Genomic DNA, 18,662 nt, shown 5'->3' with positions numbered 1-18,662 from the left:
GAAAGGCCTTATGGGGAATATTCCAAGATGGCGGCTGTGTTGTGTGGACTTGTGGCAGACTCGCTCCCGGCGAAAACAGTAAGTGAGCGTTTTATAGCTTAGACAGTTGAAAATGCTTTTAGGACTTCTATGTTCAGCGTTATTCCTGAAATACTTCCCTAGAGTGCATTTTTAACCAGGCGATCTGGGCAAAACTGTGCAACACGTGCTTTAGCTTGTCAAATCGAGATGTTCGGGTCAGCTGTCGGGTTTAACTGTAAGTTTACTGTGTACCAGTTCAGCCGACCAGTTGTGAAACTGATAAAGTAAATGCTGCTATTCGGATCAGATGAAGTTTTACCAATTTCATTTTTCAGTCGATCGGTAGCGTATTTTGCAGTCTGAATGCATAACGGCCAATGATGGTTAACCGTTTCCAACTCTGGGGGTGGCTCCCATGAGGGTGCTACCCCTACCAAGATCCTGTTTTGCGGGCGTGGCTTGAAATTTTTTTACCGTTTTTTTACCAATCCTAAAACAACACATTACCTCCAGTCTGATTTTTTCAGCTCAGTACCCTAAAAGGTACCACAAAAGCTCTTGTTGTGGACCTTTTGAGGCTGAACACTCTTGGAGGTACCGAAACTGCTTTTTGAACCCCTGAAAGATACAATGAGCAACCCCTTCCTTTTTATATGGTAGTCCCCCCTGATCTGCATATAGCCGGGAAACAACTTAATTGATCAACAGAAAATAGACAGTTTTAACAGAACTACAAAACATTTTCTCCAGCGTTGTAAGTTTCCTACATCTTGCATGTATATTTTTCAGCATCTGAGTGGTGTATTACCATATATACACACTGTAATGATTTTGTTTTTTTTTCCAGAAATTTTGCTGCCATCATGTTAAATGGTTGTCACGCTTGGCCAGCAAGGCTGCAAAGTCACGGGGCAGGGGTCCTTCAGCTAAAACCACAAAACAGGCTAAACCAGTTAAACGGCAAGAAGTAAGTTGGAAAATTGTCACTGAGTAGGTGTATTTACTCTATAGACTAATTAATCAATGTGAACATGGCACTGGCTCTACCAAAAGAAACTCATGGGACTTCATTGCATTTAAAATTCACAAACCAAGTGTATGTTAATAGTTCACTTCAGTAAGTTACAGTCAGTTACATTTGTACATCTAATGTTCCTAACTGGTACTGTAAGAAATGTCCAGAGACAAGCAAGGCTAATTTGTATGTTGATATCAGACACTAAAGGGTTATTTCTTTAAATGATTTAGGGGAGCAGGGATGATGTAGTGGTGAGAGTACTCTCCTCCAAGTAGTGAAGCCCGGGTTCGAATCCTGGACCCAGCTTCATAAGTGGGTTGAGTTTGTTGTTGGCTCTGGCCTTGCCTCTGAAGGTTTTTCTCCGGGGTCTCTGGTTTCCCACCCTCCACAAAAACCAACACCAGTGGTGGATCCAGACTTTGAGCTAAGGGGGGGGGGGGGGGGGCAGTTTTGTTTTACTTGCCCTGCCAGCTTTTCTTCCTTCAGTCATTTCTTCTTTTTTCACTCAAAATAGGGGGGTGGGAAGAGGCAGGCCCCCAGGGCCCCTCCCCTAGATCCGGCACTGAACACTTCTAAATTCCAATTCAATCTGGAAGCAGTGGACAAAGAGCATCTTTGTGGGATATGCCACTGCAAATTCCTATTTATTTTATTTTATTTATTTATTTTATTGAATGATCAACAGGATTTGAAGCCTATAATTTCAAGAGCGCTGAACAAAAGAAGACAAGCAGCTAATCAAAGAATAATATCAGCACAAGAACAGCTTCAAAGCAAAGAGTCAATCTCCAAAGGACCCAGAGAAATTATAATTGAGCCATCTTGTTCTGAGGTATGTGCTATTTTCAGCAATCATGTTAACAAAGGCAACCACACGGACACAGTACTGCTTAAGTCTTGTACTTTCAAGTGACTGGCTGTATTGCTGTGATTATGTGATGTCAGGAAAATCTGGCCTGGATGGGATGCAAGTCCCTTAAGGTTATAATGGGAGTTCCCTATGTTCCCTGTGTTCCCTGTGGGAGTTCCCTAGGATTAGAAGCAAGTCTGTTTAGGTTAACTTGGGAGACCTCATAGGCTGAGGTGCATCTCTATGAAAAGGGAGGTGAGTACTCTCAGGTATAGGGTGGAACTGCTCGGGCTCACTAATTCTCCTCTGAAAATTAACTTCAAGTAAACTAAGAAAATGAAGCTTAAGGTTGTGCTGGTTTTACAAGTATTTGTAGTACTTAACAAATATTTGTAGTATTTAACAAGTATTCCACCAGTGTGTATTGGATATCAGATGGTAGCCAACAAGGTGCATAACGTGGTATAAATTGTTTTATTAAAAATGCCCCTGAGATATACTAGGAAAGTTAAACTAAAATAAAAATAAAAAACTTAATGCCAAAAAAATGTATTTGTAGAGCATGGTATAGTGGCTCATAATCCATGGTGGCTCTGCCAATGAAAACTCTTGAACTGCATCATACAGTGATACAGTTTTTAATAATATGTTATTTTTGGGTGAGCAGGGATGTGCAATGGTTAGAGCACTTACCTTCCACCAATGTGGCCTGGGTTTGATTCCCCCTGTGTTCCATTTGTGGGTTAAGTTTGTTGTTGGTTCTCGCCTTGCTCTGAGGGGTTTCCTCCAGGTACTCCTTTTTTCTTTCCTCCACAAAATAAATCATCTCCAAATTCCAATTCAACCAGGATAGAGGACCTGCATAAAAACCAGTTACAACCTCGTTCCCAGGGTCTCTCATCTTACCGCCCCCTGGAGCGAGCGAAGAGAGACCCAGGTTGGGTCTGGTCACGTGCCACTTTGACAATTATGAACATCAGGGAGGGGTCCTCTGTAATCAGCAATTTGTCGCGTTGAGCTTTGTCGAATTCGAAGTATCGCGCTGCGACTGCCATTACCCGTGGCGTATATTAATACTTAGCTTTCAGGCTGAAATTTCGAATAATATCTATTCCAACGTTTACCTTAAGGTTAAGCAAGTCTGTCTCGAGGCAATTTAGTGGTCTTGATTGTCAGTGTTGCCGTCTTACCCACTGGATTTATGGAAAGTCAGTCATTTCAACTGTGGACGTGGAGCAGTGCAATTTCATCCCGAAGTAATTGTTGTTTCTTCTTTGAATGCACTTGATCAAATTGATGTTCAAGGGATATTTTAATCTTTGTCCCTGGAGAGCCAATACTTAGAGCCTTAAAACATATCTTGCAATAGAAACGAACCTAAACAAAGTATAAGCACGGCATGGCAAATTTATACAGAGGTGTCACTCTGAGAAGCGATTTGCAGTTTACAGCGGAAACCATGCAGACCTACAATCTCTAAAGATATGCTGTAACACCATCAAACGACTCCACTCTACTTATAATTTCCATTTCTTCTAATAACACAGCAAAAAAAGTGCCCCCCAGAAACACGCGTGAAGTAAAGAAAGGTCGAAAGATCGAAAATTAAATGACAATGTGCACAGTTGTCACGAACCGTTGGAGTCACATACACTAATTTATTAATGACACAATAAATGCATACCGCGATGAGTTCGTTGTGTTATCCTTTGCGCTCTGCAAAGTTCAGGGCGCCGACGGCGCGGTGAAACTTCAATAGATCTTTACAACCTTTGACGCTCCTTTCGAAGTGACCCTAGCTTTCAGTGATCAATTAAAAGGCCCTGAATTCTCTAGAATTATTTAATCGCCGTTCACAAGACCTACACTTCATTCTGAGGTAAAGCTGAGTCAAAGATCTTCCATACACAGCCTCGGTCACGGTGTGTAATTCTCCATTCGCCTTCTTGAAGAGATTTTTACAATATGTAACATCCTTCACTGAACCATACAACCTTCAGCGACTTGGATTTCTGCTATTAGATGATGGATAAGTTTTCCTCGGCGTTTGCAGAATATTACCGCCGGACATTGCCGCAGAACATATCGTTCTTGGTTTACTTTGGTGACAACACATCCCGCCCTCCCGTGGGCTAAGTATAGACAAAATTCCTACTAGGCCACCCATCCCTTCAATAATTTAATTGTCATCTCCCAGATTCTGGGAGACACGTGACCAGACCCAACCAGGGTCTCTCTTCACTCACTCCAGGGGGCGGAAAGATGAGAGACCCTGGGAACGAGGTTGAACCAGTTAGGGCTGATGTGGCTTCCTCTCTAAATATTGTAATTACTTTTTTATTAATTTCTGTTCATTTAGAATCCTGCATTCACACCAGAAAAGGATATTGATTTTAAGTCACAAGTGTCATCATTTAGTGCCCTTGGATTAAGAGAGGATGTTCTGAAGGCTTTGTACAATATTAAAGTAACTAAACCCACCGTCATTCAGGTGTGTATTACACTAATGCCAGTCATTCTGTAATCCAATTTAAGTTATGCTTTATGCTTGTGCACATACTACTAAGAGAAATGGTTGTCTTGGTGACATCTACACATGATCATCAACAGAGCTGGATTTATAGAACGTTTAATTTTCCTTACAGATTGTGACAATTCCACCAATACTAAGAAGAGAACATGTCCTCTGTGCAGCGCAAACAGGTTGGTTAAAATGAAGTGCTATTTGTGCCGACTTTTAGAATTTGAAATTTATTTTGCTCAAAATTGGTTGTTTTCTTATTTGCTGTAATGTCAAACCTCACATGTATGCTTACCATATTTGTAGATCTTGGTATAATAGCTCATAATCCATGATGGCTAGGCCAATGAAAACTCTCGAATTGCATTATCCAATGATCCAGTTTTTAATAATAAATTATATACAAAAGTGTAGTCCTATAGATACAATAATTGCATAATAATTATAGAAACATGTGGTGATCACTTAGATAAAATCTTCTGCATCTGTTACATGCCTGGGACAGTAGTCAAATTATCATTTATGACTCTACTCCTTCCATGTGTGGAACAATAATTGTGACCAAACTACACTTTAATGATTTGTTCCTTTTGAGCCAAGTGGCTCATCAGGCTGGCACTTATCTCTGGTTTGTATGCAGCATGAAGCAACTAGAAGTATTTCTACTCACCCTGGATGAGATGCTAGTTCATTGCAGGGTTAACCCCAGCATTAAATTTGTGGGTGCCCAGTTATACACCTGTGTGGAGAGAGGCACGTGAGAGTAAAGTGTCTTGCCCAACAACACAACACAACGCCCCTGGCCAGGGCTGGAACCAGGACCACTTGATCTGTTATTGTGTGCATTAACCATGAGGCCACCATGCCTCCTCTAGTAGTCGCTAGTAGTTGTAGTAGTCTCATATAATATTTATTTTGCATTGTGATCACAGGAACTGGGAAAACTCTGGCATATTTGGCACCAGTAGTACATCATCTGAGAGAGGATGAAAGAACACATGGTGTGATAACGCGCCTGAAAAGACCAAGAGCTTGTATTGTCGTACCATGCAGGGAACTTGCTGTGCAGGTTTTAGTAAGTGATACGATGTATCTCAACTTGGTTACAGTGATTGAAAGGGTTGGAGTTATACATGTAATTGATTGAAAGCCAGCAAGACCTCAAATTGATATTTAGCTAAAGGCAAAAATTGCAGGGAAAAGGAAACAAGCAAAATTGCAGAAGACCGTTTTATCTTTATTTCATTTCAGACCATGTGACATTACCCTTAAGAATTATTTTGTTGAGATTCAAAAATGTTTGCTTGGAAATAAATGAAAAAGCTTCAGATGACTGTAGAGAAAGTATCAATTCTCTATAGAACATCACATGATCTGAAAATTATTAATACTCAATTTACCTGGTTTTGATTGACAAGTGAAATGGCAAGTAAATGGCATTTAAAAATTTTAAAAAAATACAAATATATTCTAGAGAGGAAGCTACATCAGCCTTAGCTGATTTTCATTCGGGTCTTTTATCCTGGTCGAATTGGAATTTGGAGATGTTGGTTTTTGTGGAAGGAGGAAAACTGAAGAACCGGGAGAGAAACCCAATGGCAAAAGCAAGGTGACAACCAAAAACAAACTCAACCCACATATGGCACCGAGCCAGAATTGAATCTGGGCCACATTGGAGGGAGGCGAGTGCTTTCACCACTGTGCCATCCTTGCTCCCTATTGGAAAGAGATACAACTTCCCAGCAACTTGATGAAAAGCGTTTTGCTTAAGGACACTTTATCATCAAGGGTTCTGTTTACTGTAGTACAGTGCATTTTTTTTTTTTTGCCTTGTGCATCAATATGTGCAAATTCAGCCACTGGGCAGAGTGTTGCCATTGCTGTATTAAAATGACTTGTACAGTTGCCTTACTGTGTTGTATTCTGCAGGAAGTTGCTAAGTCATTGAGTCATCATGCACGTTTCAAATCAGTCGGGATCATTGGAGGACGAAAGAAGGTAAGGAAGTTATAATTATACCAACTCTGGATGAACATAGCTAATAATTATTACTGAAAGGCTGAGTGAAATTAATAATTTATATCACACATGGTTTTTAAAACTTATAACTTTTTAAATGTCCTTTTTCAGTCAATTTTGAGTCCAATATGGTTTGCAGTATAAGGGACAAAATCAGTGTGTTTGAGTTTTTTCTTTGAATTTTTTTATTGTAGAAATTTATGAAGGTAGATCTTCAGTCTCCAGTGGATCTTGTCGTTGGTACGCCAGGGACATTGCTTCAATTCTGCGAAAAAGGTATAGAACCTTTTGAAGTTCTTTCAAAGTTTAACTGCCCAGGTTTAATCCATCTCTTGTCATTTTTCTGTGCATACACCGTCACTCAGAAAAACTGAAATGTTTAAAGTTGCTTTTGAACTCTTATTTTATATGTATTTGAACAGTGTGTCTGATGACGAATTAGGTTTTTTTTTAAATTCTTTATTTTGTATTTTAGAACTTTAGATATCTAACAGCGATTAGTGTAATATATATACTTTGAATTCTTTTTTTTACTAAAACATTTATATAGCTCGGCGATCACTTTTCATAAGGGGTTATAGACCCCTTTGTGTAGCATCTACATGGGTTATAATTTTATTTCTTGTTTTTCGTTAAATATTATTGTGATATATTGTAATAAATGGCAAATTGCTTTTTACTTCAGCTCGTTTATTCTTCTCGGATTTGTCTTACTTGGTGATCGATGAAGCCGACACCATGTTTGACGGCCATTTCAGACGGGACACTATGGACCTTCTTCAATCGATCTCTGTAAGTAGAACTACTTTGCTTGCAAAAAACAAATTCGGACGATTGAAATTTCGGACAAAAAAGTGTCACCGTCCGAAAATAACAAATTGGAAATAACACCGTCCGGAATTTTTAAGCGTCCGAAATATTTACAGTACAGTATAAAACTTTTAAGTAGCTCTAAAACTAATACTTGAGTTTTTGTTTCCTTTATGTTGCGAACTCTAGTTGAGACACTGGACTACTTGGACTACTTTTTGTACAGTTAAAAACGCCCTGGACTCTACTGTTGTTACTGTTGCACTGGTTTGAAAGTCAAGTGTTTCAGGGGCGGATCTAGGGGAAGGTGCAGGGGGTGCGCACCCCCCCCCCCCCCAACCCCCTGAGATGACATGCGGCTTTATAAAGTTTGTTTACCTCACCAGTCAATTACGCTTTTCATTAGTGGTGCACCTCCTCCTAAGAAAACCCCTGGATACGCCCCTGTGTTTGGTGTCGGTCGGTTGTAATTTGACTTTTCTTTCAGATACGAGAAGAAAAACCGCCGTCTCTGGGAGAAATGCCAAAAGACACACAAGTTACTATTGTTGGTGCAACAATGCCAGAAGAATTATTGGTCGACACTCTCCAAGACATGTTACCGGTAAGATGCAGTCTCTATACACCAGAACAGTTGGGTTTTCAGTTGGTATTTATCGTTCGTTTTTCCAATGAATTTTCAAGTTTTATTGTTTACTTTGGTGTATTAATTCCTGGGTAAAGAAATGCTTACATCTTACTGTAAAGATTTCGGACTGAAATCCTGCTTTAAACTCAACTACGCTTTACGCCGGCTTTGTGTTTTCCCGCGCGTCGTGAAGGCCTGATGTTTCCCCGTGCTTTGCGCTGGTGACGGGCGCTGGCGACATGTTTTCCCGCGCTTTAGAAACTTTTTTTTTATGCTGTTTCTACTGGTTTGCGTTGAATTCAAGCCTTGATTGGTTGACTGTGGTGATTGCTTTAGGTTAATTCCTAGACTACTTTTAAAGTTCATAAACTTGGTTTCACTTTTAGCGCTTAAAAATCTGTACGTCTGGTCTTCATCGAGTCCTGCCTCATATTAGGCACAAGTTCGTGAAACTCAAACAGGAAGAAAAAGCAGGTAAGGAAAAACTTCGTTTAACAAGTACTGTGGAACGATGCCCACTTAAGGGGGGAAACCGTCGATCAAAAATTGTAGTGGATGTGAGTGTACGGAGAACATGGAGAATCTAACGTGTAACAACTCACGGAAGATTCGAGTTCTTAAGTATTTGTGAATTAAAAACTAAGGTACTAGGTAAAAGAATTTGCTGATCGCACTTGAGGGAAATAGCGTCGCTAGGAAAGCCACAATTAAGGTTTTCATTTTTCCATACCTTTGTCTGTAACACCGAGTTATAATTCCCAGGAAAATTAGAGACATTTGTACGAAAAATCAAAAGTACAATTCCTCGCCTCACACCAAATCTATGTTCTTCAAATTTGACCAAAAAAACCTTCTGCTGGGTATCTTTTTCTTGTAACTCATAAAATACTCAGAAAGTCAATCACTCTCCACTTACTGGGCATTGAACTTTAACCTTTACCCAGACATTTGCGGCAATTTTTGCTGTGTTCGCCACCGAAGCAAGATGGCGTCAGAAAACGTGGTAAAGGTCTATTAGATTATAACTACCTCCTGTGATCTCCGTAATGTACTGGCTGCGTACTATATAACAATTGTGTGGTTACCTGTAACATACTACGATGCCTGTAAAGATAGTTTTGTTGTTGTTTTGTGTTTCGCAGACAAACTTTTAAGACTCCTGAGAAATGATCTTCATGACCCCAGTCAGCGAACCATTGTATTCTGTAACACGACAGAAAGCTGTGACTTTGTGGGGCATTTTCTAACGGATAAACGCATCAAGTTTATTCGCCTACACAGCAGTCTACCTTCTAAGGTAATCATAAAATCACGAGCGTACAGGAAATTAGGGTAGACAATCGTATGAAAGCTCGAGCAACTTAAGATTTGCACTATTCTTACATGGGAGGCGGGAAATTTATAGACCCAGAAAATACCATGTTTCATACCATGCCATAGAAAATACAGCCAATCAGAATACTGGAGGGCCGTTGTATGTTCGACAATATTATATATTCAACCTTCCCATCATGCGCTGATTGATTGCGCATCATTGATTGCACTGTCTTTCTGTATTCATTGTATTCTGTATTCACTGTGTTCATTGATTGCACTGTATTTTCTATGGTACTTGTCACTTGTATTTTCTCGGTATACACACTCGTCTAAAGGCTCGTGTCTATACCGAGAAAATACAAGTGACTCGTGGGTTATTCCACGGTATACCACGATAGAACGTTGCATAACTAATATGTATAGTGCCATGCGGAATGCACTTTGTTTGTGTGTTTATTTGTTTGATTGTTTATTTATCTATTTATTGATTTTCTTATTAGTTGTTTCATTGCTAACAGTTTGCGAGTGTCATTTTTTCAGTCTTATTTATCATCTCTGCAAATATGAAGTTGCTCCATCCGTTTATCATTGAATGTCGAGTTATATCTTTTTCCTCTGTGTTGTAGGTTAGAGGCGAACTATTCGACGCGTTTCAAGAAGGAAAAACCAAAATTCTCGTGTGTACAGATGTGGCGTCGAGAGGTGTGGATCCTGATGTGAGTATGAACGAAAATAGAACTCACCCTCCCTCCCTCCTTTACAAGGGAATGGAGACCTTTACTTTGAACAAGGAGGGGAGAGCGCACGCGTGTGTGAACCAGTGTCATTTGGCGCGAAAAACGCAAGCGCCATCACTCTACTGCGACTCCATGAAAACGATGTTGATTGTGCAAACAAGAAAAATATTGAAAGGCAGGTAAGCTCTCATATTACTTGCAAAACTTTCGGACGATTTTAATTAAGTGTCAGAAAATGACACCGTCCGAAATATTTGTGTAACTAAGCACACAATTGTAAAATAGCCTATTGGGTGAACTGCTTAAGATAACTAAAAAGCTAATCGAGCTGAGACGATCTTTCCTCTAGACATGTGAAGGTGGAAACACTTGAAGGCGTCATATTCACTCGAACTTGAATGTGTTTTCACAGGTGACCCATGTGATCAACTTTGACTTTCCCACGTCAATCGTAGACTATATTCACCGTGTGGGCAGGACTGGCCGCGTGAAGACTGAGGCGACTCGGAAAGGTGTCTCAGTTGCAACAAGTTTGCTCACCCATAACAGGGATGTCACAATGGCGAAAACAATTGAGGTTGGATAGTTATGTTACTTATTTCAGATTTTAATTAACGTAATAGGAGAATCTTTGTTTACGATATTTGCGTCATTAGCATAAGCGATACAGTTTCTGACGGAGATACAAAACGTTAGTTCTGACTAATTAAAGGGCACAACACGATTAACTGTCCTAAGGAATTTGAACCCGATGTATTGAATACTTTTTGTGCGACGCGGGTTTAAAAACTCAAAATTTTACAAATAATGTATGAGCTGATTAGCGCTTTTGTCACCCAGAAATTTTTCAGTTTTTGAAAGTCAATTTCTCCTCCAGTATTTCACCCAAAGAGAATTTCACCAAGGTCTTTAAATGTTTGTAGTCAATTCGTGTCTAGCGTGATGCCTTCTCCGCGCCAAGTGGTATGTTAATGGCGAAAAATGTTAACAATGACGTCAGCAAAGATTCTCCTATACCCGTCTAATAGCGTACATTCCCTCTTCAACTGCTGACCGAGGAGCTGGCAGACTCATGTTCGAACACAGTCGTCAACGGCAAAATTCAACGCACTTTGGGTTTGCGATATATTGAATTTTGTAAGCGTTTTTAAGTGCAATGGGTAAAAATGTCTATTTTGTGGTAATCTAAAATGCGAGGCAATACAGCTGATCGATAACAAGAACTAAAATTTCGTTGCATATTCCGCGTACAAAGCAGTAAATTGCGTTCATTTTGGCGTGAAAGTGGGGCATTTCACAAATTTGAGACACTATTGAGGGAGCACGCGCATACGTTTGACCGCTAGCTCCGTTTCGGGCGCAGTTTAACTATCGTAGCATCTTATGTGTTTACAGGAAGCGGCCTTAAAACAGCGACGTCTGGACAACATTGAGATGCGACCCAAGCCCCCCGCCGCCGAGACTGTCCCAAGGAAAACACGGGAAGACAAAGAGACTGGTTCTAAAAGGATTGTTTTAGATGAATACAGCGAGGAGGAGAACGAAGAGGGCGATGTCCAGGTCACGTGATATTAAAGTTCATTGACTGACAGATAAATACAATTGTCGTGAACGTTTGGTATTTATGAATTACTGGCTGAACTCCCTAGAAACTTATTGCGCTTCTGGGCCGGGTTGTTCAAAGTCCGATTAAGCTAACCCAGGATTAGTAAAAACTTTTAATTTAGGTTTGTATTTTTTCCGTGAGATTTTCTGTTTTTGTTGCTTGCCCTTCAGTTTTGAGTTTGAAGAATCTCAAACTACGCTAAACATAGGCAGTGAAAATCATTTTTACACAAGAAAAATTAAATACTTCGGTTAACTTTTAATCCTGGGTTAACGTTAACCGACTTTCGAACAACCCGGCTGAAGGAAAAAGAGAAAGATTTTATTAATGCTCGGTTCTTCGAAAGCGGCCATGAAGGACAAACTGATCAAATGGTAACAATAAAGAGCATTTTATTTACCGTAGATAGTTTCTGGGTTTTTTTTTTAATTTTTCTGGTAACATCTGTCGATTACATAGAGGCTTGGACTCCAGCTCTGAACACTCTCTCCCGAGCTTTTCTTACTCTTGCAAACAAGTCGCTCGTGTTACGTGGCTCTGAAGACAGAAAATGTTTTCCGTTTTTGTAGTCACTGGCCTTAGCCAGTCACATCTATGTCGTACATACATCATCGGGTGTGTAAGTAAGTAAGACAGTTCGTGACTTTTCGGAAGGTTTTCGGAGCAATATCACGATTATTTTTGTCTTGGCGACACGACGGGAATCGGGGAAAGTTTCTCTGTCCACTGCCGTTCCCGTCCTGGCATTTCCGTCCTCGCCTTGTAGGGTCCGGCCTATTGTTGCGCACAGTGATTCAGGGAACAGATATGCCAAGCACTCAAATTTTAAAACAAGTTGTAATAAAACTTAATTTTGTTGTTAAAATAATAGAAAGATCCAGTTCATTCTGGAGCAGTTTCTAACCATGATCGTGCTCGCCGTTATAAAACTGAATTTGAAGCGGAATGTGGCGTTGAAAATCAACACTTGTTCAAGTTATGACTAAGTCCTTATGGAAAGCTTCCTCAGAATTTGCTTGAAGTTCATTTCTTGCGTCGCTTATTTCAATTTGGTCACTGTTATCGCGGTCTTCAGAACGTTGATTTTGAAATGCTTTTTTCGTGTACATCACTTTGTGGCATTTCCGTTTTCTTCTCTTTCGAGAAAATTTTTGCCAAACGTAGGCAAGCAATCTTTTGTCGAGGACCATGTATTCAAATGGCACTACGGTGAAACTGGAATAAGCTAACGAGTGCGACCAGAGATAAGTGCAATGCACGGTTAAGGAGGAAAACATGTTTCTCAGCAGTACCATGATTGCAAACATCACCCAACAACTGAGATACGTTACAACCATTGCCGCGCAAATTCTTGTTAGCTTAACTTCTCTTTTCACGCCTACAGCGCCGAGCACGGACCGAAGATGAGCCGAGTGCTCTTGTACATACTTAACGATTGCGTAAAACCTGTAAAACACGATGGCGAGGGAAGGAACTATCCACAAAGCCACAATGGCGAGCATGACCGATTTCCCGGTTAGTGCTCCCGAAGGGATCTCCCTACCCGGACTGAGGCATACATGTTCGCTCCGTGCAGCAGTCAACACATGCCCGCTACCTCCGGCTGCGGCGGTACAAATTGCAAACAGCCAGATGAAGACGAGGTGGTATACAGTCTTCCTGAGGGTTATCTCACGGAACGGCGCACGACAAATGGCGTCATAGCGGTCAATACTGATGGCAGCCAGTGTCATGATGTTAACAGCAAAGCTCGCGAACATGGTAAAGAACCTGGCTAAACACACTCCGTTGTCCGCCAGGCTTGAGTCGCCATTGATAGCTGTCATGTGCAGTGGAAGACTGATCAAACATGCGATCAGATCCACGAGTGCAAAATTGGTGATCAGTATTTTATCGGGCGTTAGACCTCCACGGCGATTTTTGAAGATGAATGCTAGAATGATCGAATTCGCGATGATCCCAAGAAAACAAGAAGTTCCTAAAACGGCATTTTGTACTGCTAATCCCGAACATTGCTGATCCGGTTCTCCATTACCCGATTCTCCAAGTGAAAAAGTGTGATTCACAAAGAAGGACATCTTTACTCTTGCTTCTTTGCGTGTTTCTGTCGGTAGACTTCGCTAAAACACTGATCAAATCTAAGTTCATGCACCTGCCGCTGAATGATTGGGCAAAAATTCATAAATGGAAATGGTCATTGAAAAGGCTGTGGGTTCAATTACTAATCAACTGGTTAGTATTTTTTTTTTTTTGTCGTTTTTCAACACATAGAACGCGCGTACGAGTGAAGTTTCTAGATGGGTTAAACAAAACAAAAAAGACTTGACAAATATTGAGATTTACATCCATAGAAAGGTTCTGTTGTTTCAGGAATAATTAAAACACACCTTAGCTTTTCTGTGTAATTTCGCAGCTTATTGCCTATTTAGCCGGGTCAAGATTGGTGAATAGGTTTTAAAACAAAAAGGACTCGTCAAGGTTATGTTAATTGACTTGAAATAGGATAAAAACGCAAAATCTTTGTGATCAGCGTAAATTTATCTCGCAGTAAGTGTTCCAATAGTCGGTATACTTTGCCGGCTGCGAAAGTGAAATTATGGTCGAGTTAATGGATTCCGGATGGTGATTTCCCACACTTAATTGTATGATGTTTGCGCTCTCTTTGCCTCAAGCCCAATCCATTGGTTGTTAAAAGTAATCATATTGAATTGTTGACTCTTCATGTTAGCGTCCGATTGAAAGGTGGTTTTCGTATGTGATATTAATTGGCTCATAAATCTTCATGCAAGAAATATTAGATGGCATAAAAAATAGCAATTTATACACTTTATGTGTGGAAAATGCGTCTACAGTCACGTTGATGCTGTATCATCAATTGAAGTCCTTAACCCCTTGGGAATAGGACCTTATTATGTATATTAATCGTATGTTTTTGCCAGAACATGCTGCAAAATATCTCAACATTTCATCCTTCTCGGTTCTTTGAAATTGCGACTATAGAATGTTCCAAAAACTGACTCGGTGTAGTCTACACTTCATTGAGGATATTTATTTAAGTGCGGACTTCATTAGTACAGCTGTCAGTGACGCGCGCGATTAGTCTTTTCGTGCGTGGATACTATCCATGGTTGCCCTAGAAATCACCTTTCAAAATTCCCTGACTTTTCCCTGATTAAAATCCAATTTCCCTGACCAAGTAAATACAGCATGTCAGACACAGAAGCGGTTTCTAGCCTCATTTTACGGCCATCCTTTGCACTCGATCAGTAAGACCGATAAGTTTTCAATAAATGTTCCTTCTTCATTAAGGAAAAATATCGTTGAGATCAATGACTCCAAATGGTCCTTCCAGCCTTTAATGACATTAAATCAGCCATGTGAAATTATTTCAATTTTCCCCGACTTCTCTTCAAATTGCCAATTTTCCTTGGCTCAAAATAAAATTCTCTGACTTTTCCCTGACCTTGAAGAAAATTTTTTCCCTGACCATTTCCTGCCCTGTGGCAACTGTTGGTTTTCCTTTCTTTCAAGTCCTCGAAACCGTGCGTCCATTACGTATTCCTTGAAATTTGGAATTGTGAATCCTATTTTGAGCCCTTTTTGTAATCGATTTGTTTTTTCGTTACATTTTGAAAAATCTAAGTTCAGGATATTGTTTTAGTTCAGGATGAGTTTTATTTGGATGCCTTCTTAGCGATTCGGACAAATAAAATTAAAATCGAGAAACTTAAATCTAAGTCACAAATAAATATGTAAGAAAAGCCACCTAATGTAGCTAACGTCCTAAATGAAAGTAATGTAAGATATTAATAAGTTGTAAATAATGTCAATATTGTAAGTTTTGTTAGTATTGTTACATCGTAAGTTGTGTTAGCACTGTGAGAAGAGCAGGTGATTTTTGTATAAAAAAATAAAACTTTTGTCTTTTTTTAAGAATGAGCTAATGTAACTATTGACACGTCAGTGAACGTTTGATTTCTACCATTCTGCTGCGATATGCTTTCACATTTTGATTCGCATTGAAGGCAGCTTCCCAGTGAACAAATTAACTTCTTATTTATACCACTCTCCTTTCAACAGAAATCTCAATTTTTATTAATGAATTTCTCTCTCAAATACTTAACTCAACTTGACAATGTACAATATCAACGTGAAAATATATGGCTTGATAAATTTCTAAAGACCATAAAACCCTTCATTCCAGTTAATCTGTAGTCGCACACGCAACCAATCACATAACGAAACAACAATTCAACTTTACAACAATAATAATTTACATTTTCTTCTTCCTCGCGTATCGCGCGTGGGCTGCGAGCATTCCTTCCTCTCTGTGGATGGTCGCGCGAGAAGAGAGAAACTCGCGAGAAAGTTGGCCTACTCTCGCACGTTTTCCCTTCAAGTTCGAGGTTTGCATTGACATTCGTGACTTGTCGAAGGTTACGTCAACTAGGAGAATAACACCGGAATCACCCGGCTTAATAAGTTATTAAGATAGGGCGTCCATTTTACAGTAGCATCAAATGTCCTTGAAAATGGTTGCTCCTTATTGCTTGTAGTGGTACTGAGCACACCACTACTTCAAATATAGGATGCATTGCTGATTCTCTCTGCGATAGAGTTTCCATTGTTTTCTCGCCCATTTGATAATTAGACCCTTTGGAATATACAAAGGTAGGTAAAATGTTGATAAAAATTGCAAAACCAACTGTTAAAAATACAATCTGCTTGCCTCTCAACATCTGACAAAGATAAACAGAATAACATGACGTTACGGCGGTCATGTTGACGTGCTAGCTAACTGCGAAAATAGTGTTTGGAAAATTTGTCCTGATACAGCTGTATCGAGAAAAGTTGTCCTACAAAAGAATTAAGGCGCATGCGACAATGCCGAAAAATATGGTGGGTAAAGGGGGGTCCGCGGTCGCGCGGATCACTTGATCGGCGAAGCTCAGTGTTTCAGTGCGAGAACCAAAGACAGGGAGACAGACAGACAGACAGACAGACAGACGAACAGACACGGTATTCATGTTTTTTCTTCCTTGTTGCTGGAACACCGTCAACGTCAATCCAGTAACGATAAACTATTACTACCCACAATACCTTGCGGCCTTGTCGCGTACACTTTCGCCATTTCGTGAAACAAACTTTGTGGAAACAGCTGTATACAGCAAACAAACATTTTAAATTGTTTTGGTACACCAGTATGAGTGCTACCAAAACACTAGTAGCATCATCTTCGTCATCACCTCTGTCTATCAATATTTGTCAACATCATAAAACACCCTGTCTCTGTGATCATCACAATCTTCGCCTTCGTCTTCGTCTTCGTAGTCGACGTAATCATCATCATCATCATCGTAATCACCATACACCTCAACAAACTTCAAAGTCAGCAACATAAATGTCATCACCAAGGTATGAAACAAAAGGAGAAAAAGAAGCTGGTCCTCGGACAAACCAAACCCCCGAGGTGTGTTTTAAACATGAGCTACACGCGACTACAAGGTAACTGTAACCGAGCCTTGTCATGGAAACTGTCTGCGACGTCGAACACGATTAGAACCCGGCTATTCGTCTAAATCGTGCCGTAGGACATGTGAACACTGCAGGAACATCCTGGCGCGCAACACGAGAGTAAGTTCACGAGTTTGCGTGGCTTTATTCTTTCTTCGTCAGAATCAGTTTCCAACCTTGTGGCAGCTATTTTGTCCGTTCCACTTATCAACTGAAACATCTCAGCGACACTGAACTAGTCCTCGTAAAGGGAGTTTTCAATTTCATTGTGACTTGTGCTTCTAAGATGCATGAACACAGCTCTTGGGTGTCTGCACAACACATTACACAAAGGACAAATGACCTCATTTGTGAACTGTTCAGAGGATCTGCAAACCGAAACATCATATTATGAGTAACATAGTCTACATTCGGGTCTAGTGGACCGTCAGGCTAGCGCCTATCTCCGGTTGCAGAAACATACGGCGACTAAGAGTATTTCTACCCCCTGGCCTCCCCCCATTAAATGGGATGCTGGTCTGTCATAAAAGCCACCCCCAGCATTTAATTTGCTGGTGCTCCTTCCTACACGTGGGCGGAGAGAGGCACTGAACACCAGGGGTACTTTCCATTATCCCAAAAATTCCGGAAATTTCTGTCAGAAGTCAAATGAATAGGTCCGTTTCGGTTCGGTCCGACCGGAATATTCGGTACCACCTCTGGAGGTGTGTTTTCCCCTGCTGACAATTTCCCCTTTGATCGGTTGGACCTGTCGGACCGAAATTTGCCGTTCCATTTTGGCAAACCGGTTCATTGCCCTACTTCTCTTCAGTAGATTTCACTTGCAGTCTCTATACATCAGAACAGTTAGGTTTTCAGTTGGTATTTATCGTTCGTTTTTCCAATGAATTTTCAAGTTTTATTGTTTACTTTGGTATATTAATTCCTTGGCAAAGAAACGCTTACATCTTGCTGTAAAGATTTCGGACTGAAATCCTGCTTTAAACTCAACTACGCTTTACGCCGGCTTTGTGTTTTCCCGCGCGTCGTGAAGGCCTGATGTTTCCCCGTGCTTTGCGCTGGTGACGGGCGTTGGCGACATGTTTTCCCGCGCTTTAGAAACTTTTTTTTTTATGCTGTTTCTACTGGTTTGCGTTGAATTCAAGCCTTGATTGGTTGACTGTGGTGATTGCTTTAGGTTAATTCCTAGACTACTTTTAAAGTTCATAAACTTGGTTTCACTTTTAGCGCTTAAAAATCTGTACGTCTGGTCTTCATCGAGTCCTGCCTCATATTAGGCACAAGTTCGTGAAACTCAAACAGGAAGAAAAAGCAGGTAAGGAAAAATTTCGTTTAACAAGTACTGTGGAACGATGCCCACTTAAGGGGGGAAACCGTCGATCAAAAATTGTAGTGGATGTGAGTGTACGGGGAACATGGATAATCTAACGTGTAACAACTCACGGAAGATTCGAGTTCTTAAGTATTTGTGAATTAAAAACTAAGGTACTAGGTAAAAGAATTTCCTGATCGCACTTGAGGGAAATAGCGTCGCTAGGAGAGCCACAATTAAGGTTTTCATTTTTCCATACCTTTGTCTTAACACCGAGTTATAATTCCCAGGAAAATTAGAGACATTTGT

At 40.4% G+C, this 18,662-nt stretch overlaps 3 protein-coding genes across 3 annotated transcripts in view; 2 read left to right on the top strand and 1 right to left on the bottom strand.

The window, feature by feature from the left end:
- Positions 1–11,931, top strand: LOC110046070 (uncharacterized). The gene is made up of 15 exons (XM_089291732.1): positions 1–78; positions 869–988; positions 1,725–1,871; positions 4,249–4,380; positions 4,535–4,592; positions 5,343–5,485; positions 6,340–6,408; positions 6,624–6,705; positions 7,115–7,221; positions 7,727–7,843; positions 8,254–8,341; positions 9,010–9,164; positions 9,811–9,900; positions 10,334–10,498; positions 11,317–11,931. Exons 1-15 carry the CDS (start codon positions 28–30, stop codon positions 11,488–11,490), a joined length of 1,698 nt encoding a protein of 565 aa, XP_089147858.1. The 5' UTR covers positions 1–27; the 3' UTR covers positions 11,491–11,931.
- Positions 11,900–13,745, bottom strand: LOC110046594 (galanin receptor 2b-like). Its single transcript, XM_020752279.2, has one exon. It carries the CDS (start codon positions 13,603–13,605, stop codon positions 12,499–12,501), a length of 1,107 nt encoding a protein of 368 aa, XP_020607938.2. The 5' UTR covers positions 13,606–13,745; the 3' UTR covers positions 11,900–12,498.
- A 3,183-nt stretch (positions 13,746–16,928) lies between these two features.
- The window catches only part of LOC149111319 (putative ATP-dependent RNA helicase DDX28), a 6,108-nt gene continuing 4,374 nt past the window's right edge, over positions 16,929–18,662 (top strand). The window contains exons 1-2 of the mRNA XM_089292429.1: positions 16,929–16,997; positions 18,269–18,356. Of these exons, the coding sequence (XP_089148555.1) occupies positions 16,929–16,997; positions 18,269–18,356 (157 nt within the window). The remainder of the gene's footprint in view (positions 16,998–18,268; positions 18,357–18,662) is intronic.

The sequence above is a fragment of the Orbicella faveolata genome, unplaced genomic scaffold, assembly GCF_042242905.1.
Source record: "Orbicella faveolata isolate gen_17 unplaced genomic scaffold, um_ofav_v1 contig_24, whole genome shotgun sequence".
NCBI lineage: Eukaryota > Metazoa > Cnidaria > Anthozoa > Scleractinia > Merulinidae > Orbicella > Orbicella faveolata.
The sequence above is the reverse complement of the archived record's forward strand: the minus strand, read 5'-3'. Positions and strand labels throughout refer to the sequence as shown.